Here is a 19,943-nt window from a genome sequence, read left to right as displayed (position 1 = left end):
ATGAGCTCTAAGAACATGAGGACATTTCCTTTAAAGCCCTGATGGGATTAACTCAGTAGGATGGAGCACAGTACTAGTTTTGGGTGTGATTCCTGCCTGGGCCACATACAGCACATACTTATACTAAATGTTTGTGTTAACTGTTAGTTACTTTCATAGAACTGTTTACTTGGTAATGTTAGTATTATGTTTCAAGTGTTCTCACAATCTAGAGCTGTTCAGAAAAAAGTTGATCTTTACAAATAAATATTGTTTTTATGTTTTACTTCCTTTACACACAAAAAGTTCATCCGGTTCAATAAAGGTTATATTTACATGTACAAAATGACAGTATAAAACGATACACGTCAAACAATGTCCTTATTACATTTATATTAAAAATAGTTTAAAAAATATATTCAAGAATATTGATGGTTGGTTATTCAGTGCAGATACCCCTGAGGAAAAAACAACAGGAAGTAGGCAACAGGAATTGGATTGAAAGACATGGTTGGAGGGGGATGGGTGGATGGGGTAGGAGCATAGAAAATTATAGAGGCCTCTAGTAGCCAAAAGGCCGTGTTAGAATGGGCTGTGCTATTGAGGGCATCCACAATTTTAATGAAGTCAACTGGGTGGGACTTCCAACTTTGTTAACTGATCCCTCCTGGTGACCCAGTTGGAGTCATGTCCTACTGGGTCATTAGGAGGGATCAGCCAATTGTGAAGAAGAAAATTGACTACTTTAAAATGGAGATAGCCTCAACGGCACTGCCCGTGATATCACAGACGCTACAGTTGAAGTCGGAAGTTTACTTACACCTTAGCCAAATACGTTTAAACTCAGTTTTTCACAATTCCTGACATTTAATCCTAGTAAAAGATTCCCTGTCTTAGGTCAGTTAGGATCACCACTTTATTTGAAGAATGTGAAATGTCATAATAATAGTAGAGAGAATGATTTATTTCAGCTTTCATTTCTTTCATCACATTCCCAGTGGGTCAGAAGTTTACATACACTTAATTAGTATTTGGTAGCATTGCCTTTAAATTGTTGAACTTGATTAAAAATTTCAGGTATCCTTCCACAAGCTTCCCACAATAAATTGGGTGAATTTTGGCCCATTCCTCCTGACAGAGCTGGTGTAACTGAGTCAGTTTTATAGGCCTCCTTGTTCGCGCACGCCTTTTCAGTTCTGCCCACACATTTTCTATAGTATTGAGGTCAGGGCTTTGTGAAGGCCACTCCCATACCTAGACTTTTTTGTTGTTGTTTTTTTGCCACAACTTTGTAAGTATGCTTGGGGTCATTGTCCATTTGCAACCAAGCTTTAACTTTGGCTTGCAAGCCTCCCCCTTTCTCCTCAAACATAACGATGGTCATTATGACCAAACAGTTCTATTTTTGTTTCATCAGACCAGAGGACTTTTCTCCAAAAAGTACGACCTTTGTCCCCATGTGCAGTTGCAAACCGTAGTCTGGCTTTTTTATGGCGGTTTTGGAGCAGTGGCTTCTTCCTTGCTGAGCGGCCTTTCAGGTTATGTCGATATAGGACTCGTTTTACTGTGGATATAGATACTTTTGTACCGGTTTCCTATAGCATCTTCACAAGGTCCTTTGCTGTTGTTCTGGGATTGATTTGCATTTTTCGCACCAAAGTACGTTCATCTTTAGGAGACCGAATGCATCACCTTCCTGAGATGTATGACAGCTGCGTGGTTCCATGGTGTTTATACTTGCATACTATTGTTTGTACAGATGAACATAGTACCTTCAGACGTTGGGAAATTGCTCCCAAGGATGAAACAGACTTTTTTATCTGAAGTCTTGGCTGATTTCTTTTGATTTTGCCTGATGTCAAGCAAAGAGGAACTGAGTTTGAAGGTAGACCTTGAAATACATCCACAGGTACACCTCCAATTGACTCAAATTATGTCAATTAGCCTATCAGAAGCTTCTAAAGCCATGAAATAATTTTCTGGAATTTTCCAAGCTGTTTAAAGGCACAGTCAACTTAGTGTATGTAAACTTCTGACCCACTGGAATTGAGATACAGTGAATTTTAAGTGAAATAATCTGTCTGTAAAGAATTGTTGGGAAAATGACTTGTGTCATGCACAAAGTAGATGTCCCAACCAACTTGCCAAAACTATAGTTTGTTAACAAGAAATTTGTGGAGTGGTTGAAAAACAAGTTTTAATGACTCCAACATAAGTGTATGTAAACTTCCGACTTCAACTGTATTTGGCACAGATCGAAAGATGAGTCCTATATGTGACTATGGGTAGTTGAGTAGTGTTTGGAGTGTGAGTATGTGGGTCAAAAAGAAAGCTGATTTAGAGGTTTAGCATCAGAGGGTATGAAATGAGCATGTTGGCTACTATAGCTGTATCTGGGGTTATAGTTTCTGTGTGCGCGGGACAAGTTCATTGCTGGCTCCTTATTGGCCCCTGTCTCAGGCTCCGTTACTTCCGTGGGGCCAATCGCCTGTGTCGAATAGGTGTGACACCACATAATCTTCATACTGTCCGTCGATCAGCTTGGCTGCGTTGTTCCTGGCGAACCAGCAGTCCACGCTCTGACGTCCGCTGTAGATACGCCGGGTCTTCTGGACCACCGGCACTGAACGCCCTTTGACCTTCAGGATGGGTGACCGTGTAGACGTGCTATTGTCTCCTGTTGCCATGGCATTGCCAGGAAGCTCTGTGAGTCCCACTTCCTCATACAGAAACTGACCTGGAAGTAGAATCACAGAGGGTCAGAATGGAAAGGAACCACAGAGCTATAGGCAAATCAATGGTAATCCTCACTAGGGCCTAATTCCATGTCGGCTCAAGACCCCTTCTCCCACCGACCACTAGTAGTTTCTGATACCTACCCAGTAGTCCATGACAGTCATGTGACAGCCCTTTGCTGTTGGAGATGTAAAATCCCAGGTGGTTTCTCTGATAAGGAGCAGGGTTCTTGTACTGATGCACCAGTATGACAAAACTAATGGTTCCTCCTATGGTTACGGTCACGGTGGACTTTCCCACTATCGTCACCGCAAGCCCGCCACTCTCCACGGAGACTGTGGTGTCGCAGGGCAGGACCAGGCGGTCACGTCCATCCAGAATGACCTTCTTGGGGGTGACCTCGATGTAGGAACGTTTGGGTCGGTTCACCACGATGGTAATGGTGCTGAAGTATGTCCTGTGCTGTTTGTGGCTGCCCACTGGTGCCGGGGCGCCTATCAGCTTACCGTTTACTGTCACACCTAGACTCACATACACACACGCACGATCGCACACACAAATAGACCACACAAATCATATGAAAACACATAACCAAACATCAAACATAAAGTTAGAATCTCTTGAGAGGACAGTCTTACCAGAGTGCTTGTGGTCAGATACCATTCTGAGAATGTGTCCTGGCTCTCCGTTGATGTTGAAACACACAGTCAGTTTACTGAGGGGGAACTCAACCACAAAGTGGGGATCGCCGTCCGCTGTGGCAAGGGGGTTGGTGTGAGAGAGACGGGATAGGGAGACACTGGTATTGAATATGAGGGAATATGAGGAGATAGTACATCTATGCATATGGATTCAAATATATGTGTATTGCAGTATTTGAAATGTATAACATTTTCAAATACATAGCCCAAACAAGTACTTTTATTTGAGTATCTGAATGATTTTTTGTAAAAATCAAATAGTCGACCAAATTGTATTTGAAAGTTTTTTTCAAATACCTGGGTTAAATGCATGGGAGTATTTGAGGATATGAATACTTGTTTGGAAATAGTAGTTGAAATACATTAAATAGCATTTGAACCCAGGTCTGATAAATACACTTTTCTTTATTCTGTATCTGTGGGTCTGAAGAACAAATGACTATACCGTATGTATAATCAGATATCACCAGATACCAGTGTAGGCTGTAAATTGTAGGCTGTTAGTTGTAGGCTGTAAATTGTAAGCAGTTAGTTGTAGGCAGTTAGCTGTTGGCTATAAATTGTAGGCAGTTAGTTGTAGGCAGTTAGTTGTAGGCTGTAAATTGTAGGCAGTTAGTTGTAGGCTGTAAATTGTACGCAGTTAGTTGTAGGCAGTTAGCTGTTGGCTATAAATTGTAGGCAGTTAGTTGTAGGCAGTTAGTTGTAGGCTGTAAATTGTAGGCAGTTAGTTGTAGGCTGTAAATTGTACGCAGTTAGTTGTAGGCAGTTAGCTGTTGGCTGTTAGTTGTAGGCAGTTAGCTGTTGGCTGTTAGTTGTAGGCAATTAGCTGTAGGCAATTAGCTGTAGGCAGTTAGCTGTTGGCTGTTAGTTGTAGGCAATTAGCTGTTGGCTGTTAGTTGTAGGCAGTTAGCTGTTGGTTGTTATTTGTAGGCAGTTAGCTGTTGGTTGTTAGCTGTAGGCAGTTAGTTGTAGGCAGTTAGTTGTAGGCAATTAGCTGTAGGCAGTTAGTTGTAGGCTGTTAGTTGTAGGCAGTTAGTTGTAGGCTGTTAGTTGTAGGCAGTTAGTTGTAGGCAATTAGTTGTAGGCAGTTAGTTGTAGGCAGTTAGTTGTAGGCAATTAGCTGTAGGCTGTTAGCTGTAGGCAGTTAGCTGTTGGCTGTTAGATGTAGGCAGTTAGCTGTTGGCTGTTAGATGTAGGCAGTTAGCTGTAGGCAGTTAGCTGTTGGCTGTTAGATGTAGGCAGTTAGCTGTTGGCTGTTAGATGTAGGCAGTTAGCTGTAGGCAGTTAGCTGTTGGCTGTTAGCTGTTGGCTGTTAGATGTAGGTAGTTAGCTGTTGGCTGTTAGTTGTAGGTAGTTAGTTGTAGGCAATTAGCTGTAGGTAGTTAGCTGTTGGCTGTTAGTTGTAGGCAGTTAGTTGTAGGCAGTTAGTTGTAGGCAATTAGCTGTAGGCAGTTAGCTGTTGGCTGTTAGTTGTAGGCAGTTAGCTGTAGGCAGTTAGCTGTTGGCTGTTAGATGTAGGCAGTTAGCTGTAGGTAGTTAGCTGTTGGCTGTTAGTTGTAGGCAGTTAGTTGTAGGCAATTAGCTGTAGGTAGTTAGCTGTTGGCTGCTTGTTGTAGGCAGTTAGCTGTTGGCTGTTAGTTGTAGGCAGTTAGCTGTTGGCTGTTAGTTGTAGGCAGGTAGCTGTTGGCTGTTAGTTGTAGGCAGTTAGCTGTTGGCTGTTAGTTGTAGGCAGTTAGCTGTAGGTTGTTAGTTGTTTCCTGCTTTGAATGGGCCTGTGAGACCTGAGCTAAGTGCATGAGATGAGAGAGCAGCAGTAATGACAGGGTCATTGATGTCATCTCACGTGTCTTCTTCAGTCTACTGACCTCTCTCTCAGTCTCAGTGTGTGTGAGGTTTGGTGTGTGTGTGTGTGTGTGCACACACGTGTGTGTATTCCCGTGACTGTGTGTGTGTGTGTTTGTGAGTACTTCCCAGTACCAATCCCAGGCCCAGTGCAGATACTTCAATTAGCCCCTGTAAACATTCTGTAGTTCAGTTTCAGAGTAAATAGACATCTCCGACCCCTTGACTGTCTGTAATGATTGCTGTGTGTCTGACTGGGTTCCTAACTTAAAGTCGGCCCACACAGAGAGTAGAGAGAGTCTACTGTACCTTTCTCCAGTCCCCCTCCCTCTAACAGAGCCTCAGAACCACTAACCTGATGTTTTGGAGATGGTTACGGATTTTTGGGCTGGCCTCTTCAAAACTTTAGCTATAGACAAAACAGACTTTGATTTGTACAGGTCATATGTTTTCAATAGTCCAATACTTAATAATAAATAATAATAATACTTATAATAATAATACAATACTTCCTCTCAGTTTCTATTTGTTGGCATTGGCATCCATAACAGGAAGCATTTGATCAAACGGATTAAGTCAGAAACAAAAGCCTCAAGCCTGCTAACCTGTTGTCTTGGTAACTGTGGAACTCTGTCCACCCGGCTGGTCTTTCTTCAAGTGCAGGCTCTGGGCTGTGTCTTCCTCCCCTTCCATCTCATCCGACAGCTCATTGGCTGAAACAGCCTTCTTATTTGTCTCTGTGGTTACAGGTGTGGGGGTGGGTGTATCCTCGGCCATGGTTCCGTCGGCCAGCACCTGAGGTTTTTCCACCACCAGGGAGGTGAGGGGCGTGAGGAAGTGGTATGTCAGGGAGAGGTTAGTCGCCTGCTGGGTATGTCCCTCTCTCTCCCTGCTGGTCTGGCTCTTCAGCCTGGACCTCAGCCCCTCCTTCACACTCAGGAAACCCCATACACGCTCCACGAAATCATCCGCCACTGACCCTGTCGTGCCCACCCCTGTGTCCCCTGACCCCACCCCGGCCGCCGCCTCCTTCACGTGCCTCTCCGTCTCCACCTCCCTTTGCCGTAACGCCACGTCTGTCTCCAGGACGATGCTCTTGTCGCTGTTGCTGGCGGTGACCTGGACGTGCAGGGAGTCTGCACTTTGATTGGTCAATTTGCCGGCGATGACGATCTCTGAGCCGTTGAAATAGTTGGTGAAGAGGTGCTGGGTGACGTACTGGACCGAGTCCTCTGTGTAATTCACCCTGATGTCAGAGAGCAGTGGAGTGCCTATCTCATCATAAAACCTAGAGGAAGAGAGAGGGAGGGAGGGACATGGAGGGAGGGAGAGAGAGAGAGAGAGATATGGAAAAGTGAAAGAGGGAATAGAAGTAACATCCAATGTTATAATATGTGTTACCATGTTATAACATGTTGAGAATCTAGCACCCAGTAGAGGTCTAGACCTCAGCTACTTCACTGTATCATGGACACAAGAATCAAGACATTGTGTGTGCTACTCTCTTATATGCTCTAGGGGCCTCAAATGTCTGTGTGACTGTGTACACACACTCACCCCCCCAGAGATCCGGTTAGGGACAGTGATGTATTGAGGAGAGCATGCTTGCGTCCCAAATGTCACCCTGTGGTTCCTGGTCATAAGGAGTGCACTCTGTAGGGATTAGGGAATGGGGTGCCATTTTGGATACAACCAGCGTGTGTTTGTAATATGTTGGTTTTCCAGCCAGGCCTTGGACCGTAGCACAGTAAACCTCCTCACCTCTTTAACTGTGTGTTGACTCAGCTAGGTCTCTCCTCTGTTATTATCTCAGGATGCTATCAATTAACCCCTCAGACATACCCAGACTGCCCTTTCACAACACACAGTCACACACATTCCTCCCCTCACTCCTAAACTAACACTTCAGAAAAGTGTCCAGTAAGACTGTCGCCTTCTCTCAGTACGTGTATTATTGGTTATCCTTTCACTCATTCCTATTCCTTTATCTCACCCCCTGACCTTCTCTAAACCATTTGACTATAATGGATTATAATGAATCAATTCTAACCACCCCTGCCTTCTCCTCTGTACTAGCTGTCTACTGAACTCTCTCTCTCTCTCTCTCTCTCTCTCTCTCTCTCTCTCTCTCTCACCCCCGTACCCTTTGAGCATGGTGCTGGCATCTGAATCCTCATGTATCCTCCTCATCATCCCACAGTTTTCCAGGGCCATGCGTTCCAGAAGCCTGTAGTCCACATCGTTCCCCATTCCAATGGTGAACACGCAGAACTTCTCCTTCACTGCCGCCCGCGCGTTGCTGAGGATGCTGGGAGACTGCAGCTCCCCCACCGTGGGCCGCCCGTCTGTCAGGAAGATGATGAGAGACACACTGTTGTGGTTGGCGTCTGGGTCGGCGTTCAGATAGCCGCTTAGCAATGAGGAGCCCGTCTGTATGCCACCGTTGATGTCAGTGCCTGGTAGAGGAGAGATGGAGAGAGAGATTGATCTTGGGAAATAGTGGTTAGTAGTGATTCAAAAATGGGGGTTGAGTAAGAGAAAGAACTCCATAGGGGTGGCAGGAAATCTTGAGGTTCAAGCGCTGCTTCACACTAGCAGGACAAATATAATCACCCCTAAATCATTCTGATTAGTCCTATCAGTGAAAGACCTAATCTTCCTCTATCCCAGAATGCACTGCCGTGTCTCTATCTCTCTCACCTCCAGTGGGTTGGAGCATATAGATGAACTTCTTGGCGTCTCGGACGTTGAGAGGCGTGACGGGGACCAGGCGGTTGGGCTGCCACACCTTGATACGGTTGGAGAAGCTGACAAAGTTAAACCGGTCGCCTGGACGCAGGTCCCTCAGGATAGTGAACAGGGCATCCTTAGTCTGAGAGAGAGGGAGGGAGAGGGGCGAGAGAGAGAGAGAACATTTTTGTTTTGCTTTCATCAATAAATGAAATGACATCATTGTAATACCTTTGCCTTCGTGCAAAATCATTCTATTCAGTTGTGTTCAAGCGAGAGAACCAAACAGGCCTGGAAAACTTTGCCACAACAGGAAGAGACACCTTGTCACACAAAAGGCTATTATAACACACATGGTCATGGTTTATGTTAGCACCAATACCGTGGTAATGACCTAGATGTAATGTTTTAGTCATGGTTTTTGTGAGCAGTATTGTTGTCATGCCAACTCTGTAATGGTTGGGTTAAACCTGACACTGCCATTGAAAGACCCAGCCCTTTGAAACAGCTGTGAGATTCCGTTCCTTAGTTCAGAAACGGTTTCTCTCACCCCCTCACACACACACACATGCACACACACACATGCACGGAAACACACACACCACAACTATTTACCGTATCCATGCAACAGTTTGTTTCTCAACTCTACTGGGGTTTAGAAGTTGCGCAGAATGAAAAGCCTACCAAATGAATAGTGAATATGAAATCAGTAGTTGAGTGGGTGTGATAGAGTTAGATGGGTTACCAGATGCCTATAGACTGTAGGGGGCAAGAGTCAGAGCCATAGACAGACTGAGTGCCTCTATTGTAGGGAGAGATCAAAGCCCACTTGTTCACTACAGAGTGGTCCACTGGGGGTGGAGGGAAAAGGGGAAAGGATCACTCCAGACGATGCTGTCATCTGGAGGGTTTAAATTATGCCAAAGACAATGACGCCTCTCCTCCATAGCATTCAATTCAATACAACTACAATAGTGAACTTTGAGCATGTTTCCAGTTCTTCAGAGTGTGCATATGGTGCATGTTTCCAGTTTTTCAGAGTGTGCATATGGTGCATGAATCAGTTTCTCTTTTCAGTTTTTGCCACTCTAAGTCTTTGGGTTTCTGGATCTGCAGTGGAGCAGCTGCTCAGATGAAGTATCAGATGATACCAGAGGGATTATAACGCAATCTCCCAGAAGGAAGGATCTGATTTTGATATTACCAGACCAGTGTGGGAGTATTGCGCCAGAGACCGGAGAGGGGGCGGACTGGGGGTCGTATTCATCCTCCGCTGCTACACTAACTCGGGATCTCTCAGGATCGTTAAGGCTTGATCACAGAGATGTGAAGGACCAAAGTAGAACTAATGGTGACTCCACCTGGAATTGATTAAAACCCACAGATTCCCCATAGGCTGTACAGTATATATGTGTGATCATTGTAAACAGAAGGAAACCATGTTTAACAACAACAACAAAAAGGAGAAGGAGAGAAGAAGATATCTTGACCCTTGACCCTATCTAGTAAGCAGTGGACAATGGTGTGATGAGAAGGGTTTGACCGTAACCGGCTACCTGTCTGATCTTGGTGCCCAGCATAGAGGCACTGGTGTCGATCACAAACACCACGTTCTTGGGCACCACCGGCAGATCCTTGGGGGCGAAGTAGTGCACAAAATGGCCGTTCAGAACCTGCGAGAGAACAAGAGAAAGGTTAGACAGTTCTCAGTAGCCATGAGCAGTAAAACAGAGCCCACCAACACAGTGTCCACAGGGCTGCTGGACTGACGGTGTGGTTGTAGAGTGACCCGGGAGGGGTTGGATATGGTGCTGGAAAATGAATGTGTTGACGGTGGATGAAGTCTATGGGACCAGGATGTGTGAGAGTGTGTGTGAGAACCAGAGAGATGTGCATTTGTCCTGTTTGATCCCTGATTAATGCATGCAGTTTTCATGTATACTGTGAAGCGGAGCTAAATGGTTTAACATGTTTCTATCTTCCATGTCTGGACAGGTCTGGTCATGGCATGACACATTTGCACTAATCGCGGGAGTGTTGGATGTGTGTGTGTGGGTGTGTGGGTGTTTTTGGTGTGTGAAATCTGACCTGTATGTCTCCTATCCCCAGCTCTCTCTCCACGTCATATTGCACCACAAACTCTCCCAGCATGCCGCTGGTGGTGATCTTAGCCTGCTGAACGATGTTGGGGCTGAAGGTGATCCTACAGAACGTCTTATTTTGTTTGATCACCGTGGAAACAGGAAGAGCAGGCTTGGCTGGTGGGAGGGAAATAATACGTGTGTGTGAGATAAAGCTGGGACGTGTGTGTGTGTGTGTGTGTGTGTGTGTGTGTGTGTGTGTGTGTGTGTGTGTGTGTGTGTGTGTGTGTGCGCGTGCGCGTGCGCGTGCGCACTTTTGTGTGTTTGTGGGGAAGGGTGTGCTAAACTAGAGATGCTCAACATTGCCCATAGGAAGGATAAATAAATGAAGTTGGAATCTGAACATTTGAGCATTGGCCAAGCATTTTCAGAGGTGCCAATATCGCTGCAGAACTATTTCTAATGTTAGATACAGTGCATTCGCTTAATATCCAGACCCCTTGACATTTTCCACATTTTGTTATGCTACAGCATTATTCTAGCATTTATTTAAAACAATTCCCCCCCACCTCATCAATCTACACACAATACCTCATAATGACAAAGCAAAAACAGTTTTTTAGACATTTTTGTAAAAAGCTGAAACATCACATTTACATACGTATTCATACCCTTGACACAGTACTTTGTTGAAGCACCTTTGGAAGCAATTGCATTCTCGAGTCTTCTTGGGTATGACGCTACAAGCTTGGCACACCTGTATTTGGGAACTTTCTCCCATTCTTCTCTGCAAAGCCTTTCAAGCTCTGTCAGGTTGGATGGGGATTGTCGCTGCACAGCTATTTTCAGGTCTCTCCAGAGATGTTTGATCGGGTTCAAGTCCGGGCTCTGGCTGGGCCACTCAAGGACATTCGGAGACTTGTCCCGAAGCCACTCCTGCGTTGTCTTGGCTGTGTGCTTAGGGTTGGCACTTAGGCACTGTCAACTCTGGGACCGTATATAGACAGGTGTGTGCCTTTCCAAATAATAATAATAATAATATATGCCATTTAGCAGACGCTTTTATCCAAAGCGACTTACAGTCATGTGTGCATACATTCTACGTATGGGTGGTCCCGGGGATCGAACCCACTACCCTGGCGTTACAAGCACCATGCTCTACCAACTGAGCTACACAGAGAGCAGAGGGGAGGAATGTGTACACAATTGAATTGACCATAGGTGGACTCCAATCAAGTTGTAGAAACATCTCAAGGATGATCAATGGAAACAGGATGTACCTGAGCTCAATTTCGAGTCTCATAGCAAAGGGTCTGAATACGGTAAATAAGGTATTTCTGTTTTTTTATTTTCAATACATTTGTAAACGTTTCTAAAAACCTGTTTTTGCTTTGTCATTATGGGTTATTGTGTCTAGCTTTAGGAGGAAAAATATTTGTTTAATCCATTTAAGAATGCTGTAATGTAACAACATGTGGAGAAAGTAAAAGGGTCTAAATACTTTCAGAATGCACACCTAGTATGGACAAAGCACAGACTCAACACATCCCACACTCAAACTGTACCAGGTGTCTTCGCTGAACTGGCACCACTGGCTGCGGCCGTGTTGCTCTTGCCGTTGCGCAGTGGCAGCACCTCCAGGTGGGTGATGGTGGAGTGATCCACAATGGTGACGTCCACACTGAGACGGCTGACCAGTTGCAGGGGTCTCAGGCTGGTCACATGCTCATACCTCCCCAGCCTCCGCTGGAGCAGCTCCTCATAGGTCAGCATGAACATGGCCCGGTTACGACCTGGGATACTGGCCCCCATCCTGAACACCTCCACCTCTGGTTCGCTACTGAAGGAGAAGAGAGGAGGAGAGAGGGGAGGAGGAGAGAGAGACGGGGGAGAGGAGAGGGGAGGAATGGAGGAAAAAATAAGAAGAATATAGAGGAAAGAAAAAGGGAGAGAAATAGTTGGGGAAGAGGAGGAGTAGGGAATGAGTCATTCCAAGTAGTGACATCGTCAGTGTGGAAGGGCAGTGACTGCCAGGAGCTCTCCTCACAGGACTCAGCCTCTGAACTAACCAAAAAACCTTTCCATTCCTCTACCTATCTATATCTCTCCCTCCTTCTTTATTTTCTCCCTCCTGTTCTCCTTTCCTCTTTCTATCACTCTCCTCTCCCCTTCCCTCTCTGTGAAGTTTGAATACCCTCTTTGTAAATCTGATTTCATTTTAAAAGTGTCATTTTATGGTCTGGCAAGTAGAAGCATGATGTAATTTATTTCTGTCAGAGACTGGTCACAGATTTATGTGACAATAATTCTTAATTTCCAGTCTCTTCATTTCAAGTCTCCAATCCGTCAAGATGGAACTGCCAAAGGGGGAGGAGTTGCAATCTACTGCAGAGATAACCTGCAAAGTTCTGTCATACTTTCCAGGTCTATACCCAAACAGTTTGAACTTCTCATTTTAAACATGAACCTCTCCAGAAATAAGTCTCTTACTGTTACCGCCTGCTACCGACCCCCTCCACTCCCAGCTGTGCCCTGGACACCATTTGTAAATTGATCGCCAGCCCATCTAGCTTCAGTGTTCGTTCTGTTAGGTGACCTAAACTGGGATATGCTTAACACCCCGGCAGTCCTACAATCTACGCTAGATGCCCTCAATCTCGCACAAATCATCAAGGAACCCACCAGGTACAACCCTAAATCCGTAAACATGGGCAACCTCATAGACATTATGCTGACCAACTTGCCTTCCACATACACCTCCGCTGTTGTCAATCAAGATCTCAGCGATCACTGCCTCATTGGCTGTATCCGCTATGGGTCCGCGGTCAAACGACGACCCCTCATCATTGTCAAACGCTCCCTAAAACACTTCTGCGAGCAGGCCTTTCTAATCAACCTGGCCCGGGTATCCTGGAAGGATATTGACTTCATCCTGTCAGTCGAGGATGCCTGGTCAATCTTTAAAAGTAATTTCCTCACCATCTTAGATAAGCATGCCCCGTTCAAAAAATGCAGAACTAAGAACAGATATAGCCCTTGGTTCACTCCAGTCCTGACGGACTGCAATAGTGGCGGACTTCAATAGCATCGAATAGTCCCAGCGATATGCAACTGTTCAGGGAAGTCAGGAACCAATACACACAGTCAGTCAGGAAAGCAAAGGCTAGCTTTTTCAAGCAGAAATTTGCATCCTGTAGCTCTAACTCCAAAATGTTTTGGGACACTGTAAAGTCCATGGAGAACAAGAGTACCTCATCCCAGCTGCCCACTGCACTGAGGCTAGGGAACACGGTCACCACTGATAAATCCATGATAATCTAAAGATTCAAGATGGATTTCTCAGCGGCTGGTCATGCCTTCCTCCTGGCTACTCCAACCCCGGGCCTACAGCTGTGTTAATCTGCTAAATTGTAATTATTCGCTCCTATGGCCTATTTATTGCCTACCTCCTCATGCCTTTTGCACACACTGTATATAGACTTTCTTTTTCTACTGTGCCATTGACTTGTTTATTGTGTTATTGGCTTGTTTATTGTTTACTCCATGTGTAACTCTGTGTTGTTGTCTGTGTCACACTGCTTTGCTTTATCGTGGCCAGGTCACAGTTGCAAATGAGAACTTGTTCTCAAGTAGCTTACCTGGTTAAATAAAGGTGAAATAAATCAAAATAAATGATCCATCCCTGCTACTCAACTCCAGGCAGGTCAGAAACACATGTTTTGTGGTCAGGCTGGTGTTTGAAGTCGCACTCCAGTCTCCTTTTCACCTCATTTAACACCTGGTTTACTTAAGAAAAGGCACAGAAGCCTTTCCTCTTTGGTTCTCTATTGCTCCTCTATTGTTCCCAAAAACAAGGTGGAGGCCGATGACATCAGACGGCACCATCAGACCAACTCATTTAATGGCCTTATTCCATTAAGTTTACACTTGTCTAAAAACAACAACCCTAAGTGTGTGTAGATTACTGTATTTATATGTGGGATATTGTTTTTTAACAGGAACAGTTCAATAAAATCGTTTTTTAGATGGGATATAAACCTGTTTCTACTGGCAGAGTAGTAGCAAGTGACTCTAGAGGACTCTAGAGGTTGTACTGGCAGACAAGGTTAGACACTGGTGACTGGCCATACACACACACAAGAACACACAAGAACACACACACACACGCACACGCACACGCACACGCACACGCACACACACACACACACACACACACACACACACACACACACACACACACACACACACACACACACACACACACACTTTACCTCTGTTCACCTGCCTCCTTGTTCTTGGGTTTGGCCTCACCGCCCTTCCCCTGTTTGACCTTCTTCTCCTTGGGCCTGACCTCACTGGGGTAGACACGCCCCCCAATGATCCTGTGTTCAGGGTAGAGGTCAGAGGTCAGGGGTTAAGAGTGGAGGTGATGATAAGCACCACCAGAGTAAGTAAACCATCCATGGCAAAACTCTGTCAAAGAATCACTGGAAAACCCCTCAGTTCATTGTGGTAGGCATATATTACTGTGATACATAAAGGTATACAGGCAAACATATCAAAGACATATGTTGCAATTCACATGCTTCTTCAGAGGCTTCTGGACTTAGTCCAGTGAACAATCTAGTAAATGTAGATGAATGAAGGCTTGTGACCACAACACAGTAAATGACCTCTGAACTATTGAACAGTCACAGGCCCCACACTAACCTCTCCCATAGCAACAGAGCCCTCATAAACCCACACAATGATTGACTGGCCACAATGACATGCCATGGGAAGAGGGAGAAAATGGCAAAGAGGAGTAGTAATCACACAACAATAAACTGAGAAAATAAACAAGAGATCAAAATAAATTGAGAGGGAAAAGATCCATTGTAGTTCACTTCCAACCAGTGTACACAGTCTGAACAACATTAGACTCAGAATGACATGATCTATTACCCAGAAGTATCTATCTAGGCTACAATAAAACTACCAATGCGCAATTACGCATCTGTTGCGTTTTGGCGCTTACATGGTAAAGTTCGAGACATAGGCGTTCTTGGGAATCAGGAACTGGAAGACGCCCTCGGCGGCGGCGGAGTGCCGGTTGAGCATGGTGCACGAAACCGCCGTGAAGGCGTATCGGGAGATAATGGTGGTCTTCACCGACAGCTCCTGGATATGCGGTTTGGTCTCCTACACGGTTGGACATCAACATGTTAGGTTCACGTGTATTGCTTATACATTAGGTTTGATTGGTTTGTAATACATTTGGTTCATTGAAATCTGTCAGTGATTGATGTTTTTCAAGTCTCATCGATGGGACAGCACAGCACCGCTTTCAAGCACACACACATGCTGAGCTTTGGCCACTGTTCTATTCCGTTCATTTCCAGTGGAAATCGTTCCAAACTCCTTTATCACCACGTTGGCGGGATATTTAAAAATATTTTGGAATGTATTTCTGGATAGATGTCCAGCGATTTCCACGTATCTGGCGTACAGCCCAGTGCGCTTGGCAGGTCTTTGCGTGTCACACCCGAGGAGAGTTTTCGAGGATGATTAACTGCAGAGCTGAACGACCCATCCCTCTACTCTGCTTTCACGAAATACTTTTTTTTCTGACATATTCTTCAATTGTTATCAATGAACAACAGTATGCAGATCTCTTTGAGAATGAATGTGGTTGATATTTAATCTACAGTAGCCCAGGCTACACCAAATGACGCACAAGAGCGCAAAAGATGCATACGGGAAGACACGTCAAGATATTCAACTTTGTCATCTTTACCTTAATAAGCATGGATTTCACCTGGCGAGGCACTCTACGGGGAGACTGAGATGGGAAACCAAATCGATTTGTTAAATAGTGCTCTAACGAAGCGCTCAAAATATATATCAATGTTGCCAAATGAAATAGTTCAGAGTTGAAATGACACTCACAATATCCAAATCAAAGTCGGTCAAGTCAGGAGAAAGATCCTCCTCAATGTTAATATCCTCAAACTGTCCAAAAACATACGGATTGTAACACATCAGTAAAGTCAAAAACAGCATGTTGACGTCCATATCCATTTACAGTAATAACGAATATGATCGCATTTTTCCAGGGTGCAGCGCACTGAGTCTGCGGGTCGTTCTGTCAGAGTGACCCAATTTGTGAGACGATGGATGACTGAGGACACTTGACTCGCAGCGGCACGCCCACCAGCAGGGAGATGCAGTCTTCCCCCTCGACTGGATTAGTCGCGTCGGGGGCTAGGGAAAAAGCGCCTGACCCGGGTCACACACACACAGGCACACAGCTATTACAATGTGCACGCCACTCCAAAGGCCATCAATTGCCTCTATAGTCTTCGTTCACTACTCGCCTTGAAGTTGACCCCACTTCCACCCCAACAAATCACTTCAAGGTCAGTGTGATTCATTTAGCCAAGTGTCACTGTCACGTTGGAACTCTCAAAACTGCATTTATAAATACAAATTGTGTACACTTATGCAGTATGACACAAAGTCAGAATTATTTAAAGGCAAAATTATTTAACATTAAAAGGGCAAACTGTGGTAAATTTAGCAAAACCATAATTTCAAAACAGGTTTTTTATCCTTCTGAAATTTTAGGACTTTGTCACGCAACTATTTATAGACAAAAACACTATTTAGTATGATTTCGGTGTTAATATGGAGGAATGTAAAAATGTATACTAGTGGTGGGGCTAAACTGAACATGTAGTCTCAATTGGGCACTTTGTGATAGAAGCACCACATTTGGCACAGAGGAAACTTTATTTTAAATTTAACCTTTATTTAACTAGGCATGTCAGTTGAGAACAAATTCTTATTTTCAATGACAGCCTACCAGGGAACAGTGGCTTAACTGCCTTGTTCAGGGGCAGAAAGACAGATTTTTACCTTGTCAGCTCAGGGATTCGGTCAAGCAACCTTTCGGTTACTGGCCCAAGGCTCTAACCAATAGTGTACCCTGGGAAGATATAGCTATGGAGGCGCCCCAGATTTTGCCCATGGGGACATGGCAGTCACTAAAATAAAAAGATGACTCCAAAATCTGGTGCCAGAACGACTCAGAGATGGCCTATAGGCCAATGTAGCAGTAGGCCTATAACTTCCATCTAAAGGTCTAAAGCTGACAAATAAAAACATAGCAGATATCCTGATTAAAATTCAGGTTGCAATCACATTAATTTCTCTCTCTACTCCTTTTCTATATGTCTTGACTTGAGCTATTGCTAGTGAAGTGCAACGTTGTATCAACTCAGAAGGTTGGCGTGCTTAGGCGCTCACACTCCCTCAATGTTATTAGGACAGAGGAAACAAAATGGACAAAACTCCTAAATGACTCAGATTCAGATCACCTTTATTATCCCACCAGGGGGAAATTATTTTGGTCATGTGCTTAAAAAGACGGTACATAAAACATGAAAACACAGAAACTACACAATAGAATTCATCCAAAGTGCTATAGCCACACATTTAAAGTGAAAGTGCAATATGCTATATACTCGAGGGACTAACAGACTATCTATTATACGACCTAATGGCTGTTGGAATAAAAGAGTCCACCCATCTATCTGTTTTCATTCTCTTTCTGTCAGGACCCGGTTACGAACCTGGGTCTCCGGAGTGAGAAACAGTCACTTAACCAACTGAGCCACAAATAGTCGGCAGAGCCCAGAAGATGAGGCAGACACAGCAGTACTTGAGACGGTGTATTTAATGAAGTAAAAAGTGAAGTTCAGGAAAACATGTAACTCCACAACCTCAAAAAGAATTCCACAAGAACAAAGGTAATCCTCCAAGAAAAAAAGGTAAATCCACAAGGTGGAAGGTAAAGCACAAAAAGCCTCAAAAGATACTCAAAAAACAAACAAACAAGAACAAAAAAACAGAATTCCACAAGAGAGTCCACCGGGATCAACAAGAGTACACAGAGTACTAGGGCTGGGTGCTAACATACAAACACAGAGCAAAGAACTGAGGAAAACAAAGGGTTTAAATACAATCAGGGGAAACGAGGCACAGGTGCAAATAATAATGGGGATCAAGGGAAAACAAAAGGTCAAAAGGCACAATGGGGGCATCTAGTGACCAAAAACCGGAACAACCCTGGCCAAATCCTGACACTTTCCCCTTGTCCGGCTGCTGCTGTGACTGAATTTTGAGTGAAGGGGATGAAGGGGATGAGTACTGTCCTGTAAAAAAAAATCTAGTTTTAGGAGGATGAGTTTTTGTTTCACACACGCATATCAAACCAAAGGACAGCACACTCTGCAGGACAGGTTTATAGAACATTTGTAAGATATGGTGGTTTACATTACAATGGTTCAGTTATTTATTTAACTAGGCATGTCAGTTAAGAACACATTTCTATTTACAATGACAGCCTAACCCGGACGATACTGGGCCAATTGTGCCACTCCTCTGGAACTCCCAATCACAGCTGGTTGTGATACAGCTTGGAATCAAACCAGGGTCTGTAGTGACACCTCTAGCACTGAGATGCAGTGCCTTAGACCGCTGCGCCACTCGGGAGCCCTAAGCTATGAAATAAACCATTCTGTTTTGCACAAGTGTAGCAGGTTGTGAATTTTGCAGACAACATTCCACTCCGAGAATGAGAACCGTAAATGACTGTAATACATGCATTAAGAGTAATTAATGCAACCAAATGACAGGGATTAATGGTACATTTACTAGCCTACTGGTTACATATGTAATGGGGAATTGATCAAAATAACCAACCAAGGGAAAACGATTCACATAATGAAACAATGAATGAGCCTTCTCACTTCGCCTCCTCCTCTCTGCTGAAACAAGCGCGCAGAACAGCGCCCCTCTGTCTTACCATATGTAGCCCATGTATCTGATGCTGTCTGGTCATAAAAAGTATGACACGCCATTCTTCTTTTGTCCAGATAGGTTCAGATACATGGTCTCCACATATGGAGACAGATGGGCGCTGTTTTGCTAGCTTAGATGCTTTATGTGCGATTGATGCGTCTTTCTATTGGTGCGCGGTCATTATCATTACACAGACTGGAAATGCTGCCATCCTGTCATTTCAGAGATGTTACAGGATGTTTTAGGGTTTTCTGAGCAATACTTATTTTGAGGTGCCACTGTTGTAGGCTTTGCTGTGTGTGTGTGTGTGCGTGCGTGCATGCGTGTGTTCAATCAATTTAAAGTGGTTTTCTATGTCTCTTTTTCAAGTGCTTTTTTCCCTCCATAAACATGCATTTACATTTCTTAATGAGTGGAAAACATTTCCGAATGCATTTCAGCGAACATTGAAGTTGAACTTTAAAGAACAAAAACAGTGAAGAACTGTGCCTACCAGGGTTGGGGACAATTCCATTTTAAATCAGTCGATTCAGGAAGTACACTGAAATTCCAATTCCAATTCCAACTCCAATTTATTTTACAGAAGGCAATGAGGAAAGTTTCAATTGAATTGGAATTTCAGTTTACTTTCTAAATTGACTGAGAAAAAAAGGAATTGACCACAACCCTGGTGCCTATACTGCTCATAATTAAATCAAAACGATAAAATCAGATTACTATTTTTAATACCCATTTAAATATAATTCAAAAATTGTGGTGTGTGTTTTTGTATTGAGATTTCTTTATGGGAAATATTATTGTATATGTACATTTTCAAAGATTTGTGTACTATATAATACTGGGAAAATAAAAATATATAACATACTAGCATTTGATATTGCTATGCGACAATGGTGCATGTCAGAGACAGAGGTCTGGATAGTAAAGGTGTGTCCTTTCAGATGTAGTAGTCTCAGCACCACACTCCCTCAAAAACTAAACCCAGTTGCGTGATTCCCCCAGAGAGCTTGCGAGAGACTCCCTATGATTG

The 19,943-nt window shown here is 44.1% G+C and overlaps 1 protein-coding gene across 3 annotated transcripts; it reads right to left on the bottom strand.

Moving 5' to 3' along the window:
- Positions 1-2,101: 2,101 nt before the first annotated feature.
- Positions 2,102-16,223, bottom strand: LOC124014372 (inter-alpha-trypsin inhibitor heavy chain H5-like). 3 transcript variants are annotated; one of them, XM_046329271.1, is made up of 14 exons: positions 15,998-16,223; positions 15,846-15,890; positions 15,087-15,250; positions 14,341-14,451; positions 11,635-11,909; positions 10,077-10,246; positions 9,545-9,661; positions 7,959-8,130; positions 7,402-7,714; positions 5,864-6,546; positions 5,614-5,667; positions 3,354-3,470; positions 2,859-3,236; positions 2,102-2,716 (listed from the first exon to the last, which is right to left on the bottom strand). In XM_046329271.1, the coding sequence occupies exons 1-14, from the start codon at positions 16,127-16,129 to the stop codon at positions 2,436-2,438; spliced, it is 3,012 nt and encodes a 1,003-aa protein (XP_046185227.1). In that variant the 5' UTR covers positions 16,130-16,223; the 3' UTR covers positions 2,102-2,435. The 3 variants fall into 3 exon arrangements, with proteins under 3 accessions (XP_046185227.1, XP_046185230.1, XP_046185231.1); XM_046329274.1 differs by having other exon boundaries at positions 11,635-11,906; XM_046329275.1 differs by lacking the exon at positions 15,846-15,890.
- Between the last annotated feature and the right edge of the window lie 3,720 nt (positions 16,224-19,943).

Source organism: Oncorhynchus gorbuscha, linkage group LG25 (assembly GCF_021184085.1).
Source record: "Oncorhynchus gorbuscha isolate QuinsamMale2020 ecotype Even-year linkage group LG25, OgorEven_v1.0, whole genome shotgun sequence".
In the NCBI taxonomy this organism is placed as follows: Eukaryota; Metazoa; Chordata; class Actinopteri; order Salmoniformes; family Salmonidae; genus Oncorhynchus; species Oncorhynchus gorbuscha.
The sequence above is the reverse complement of the archived record's forward strand: the minus strand, read 5'-3'. Positions and strand labels throughout refer to the sequence as shown.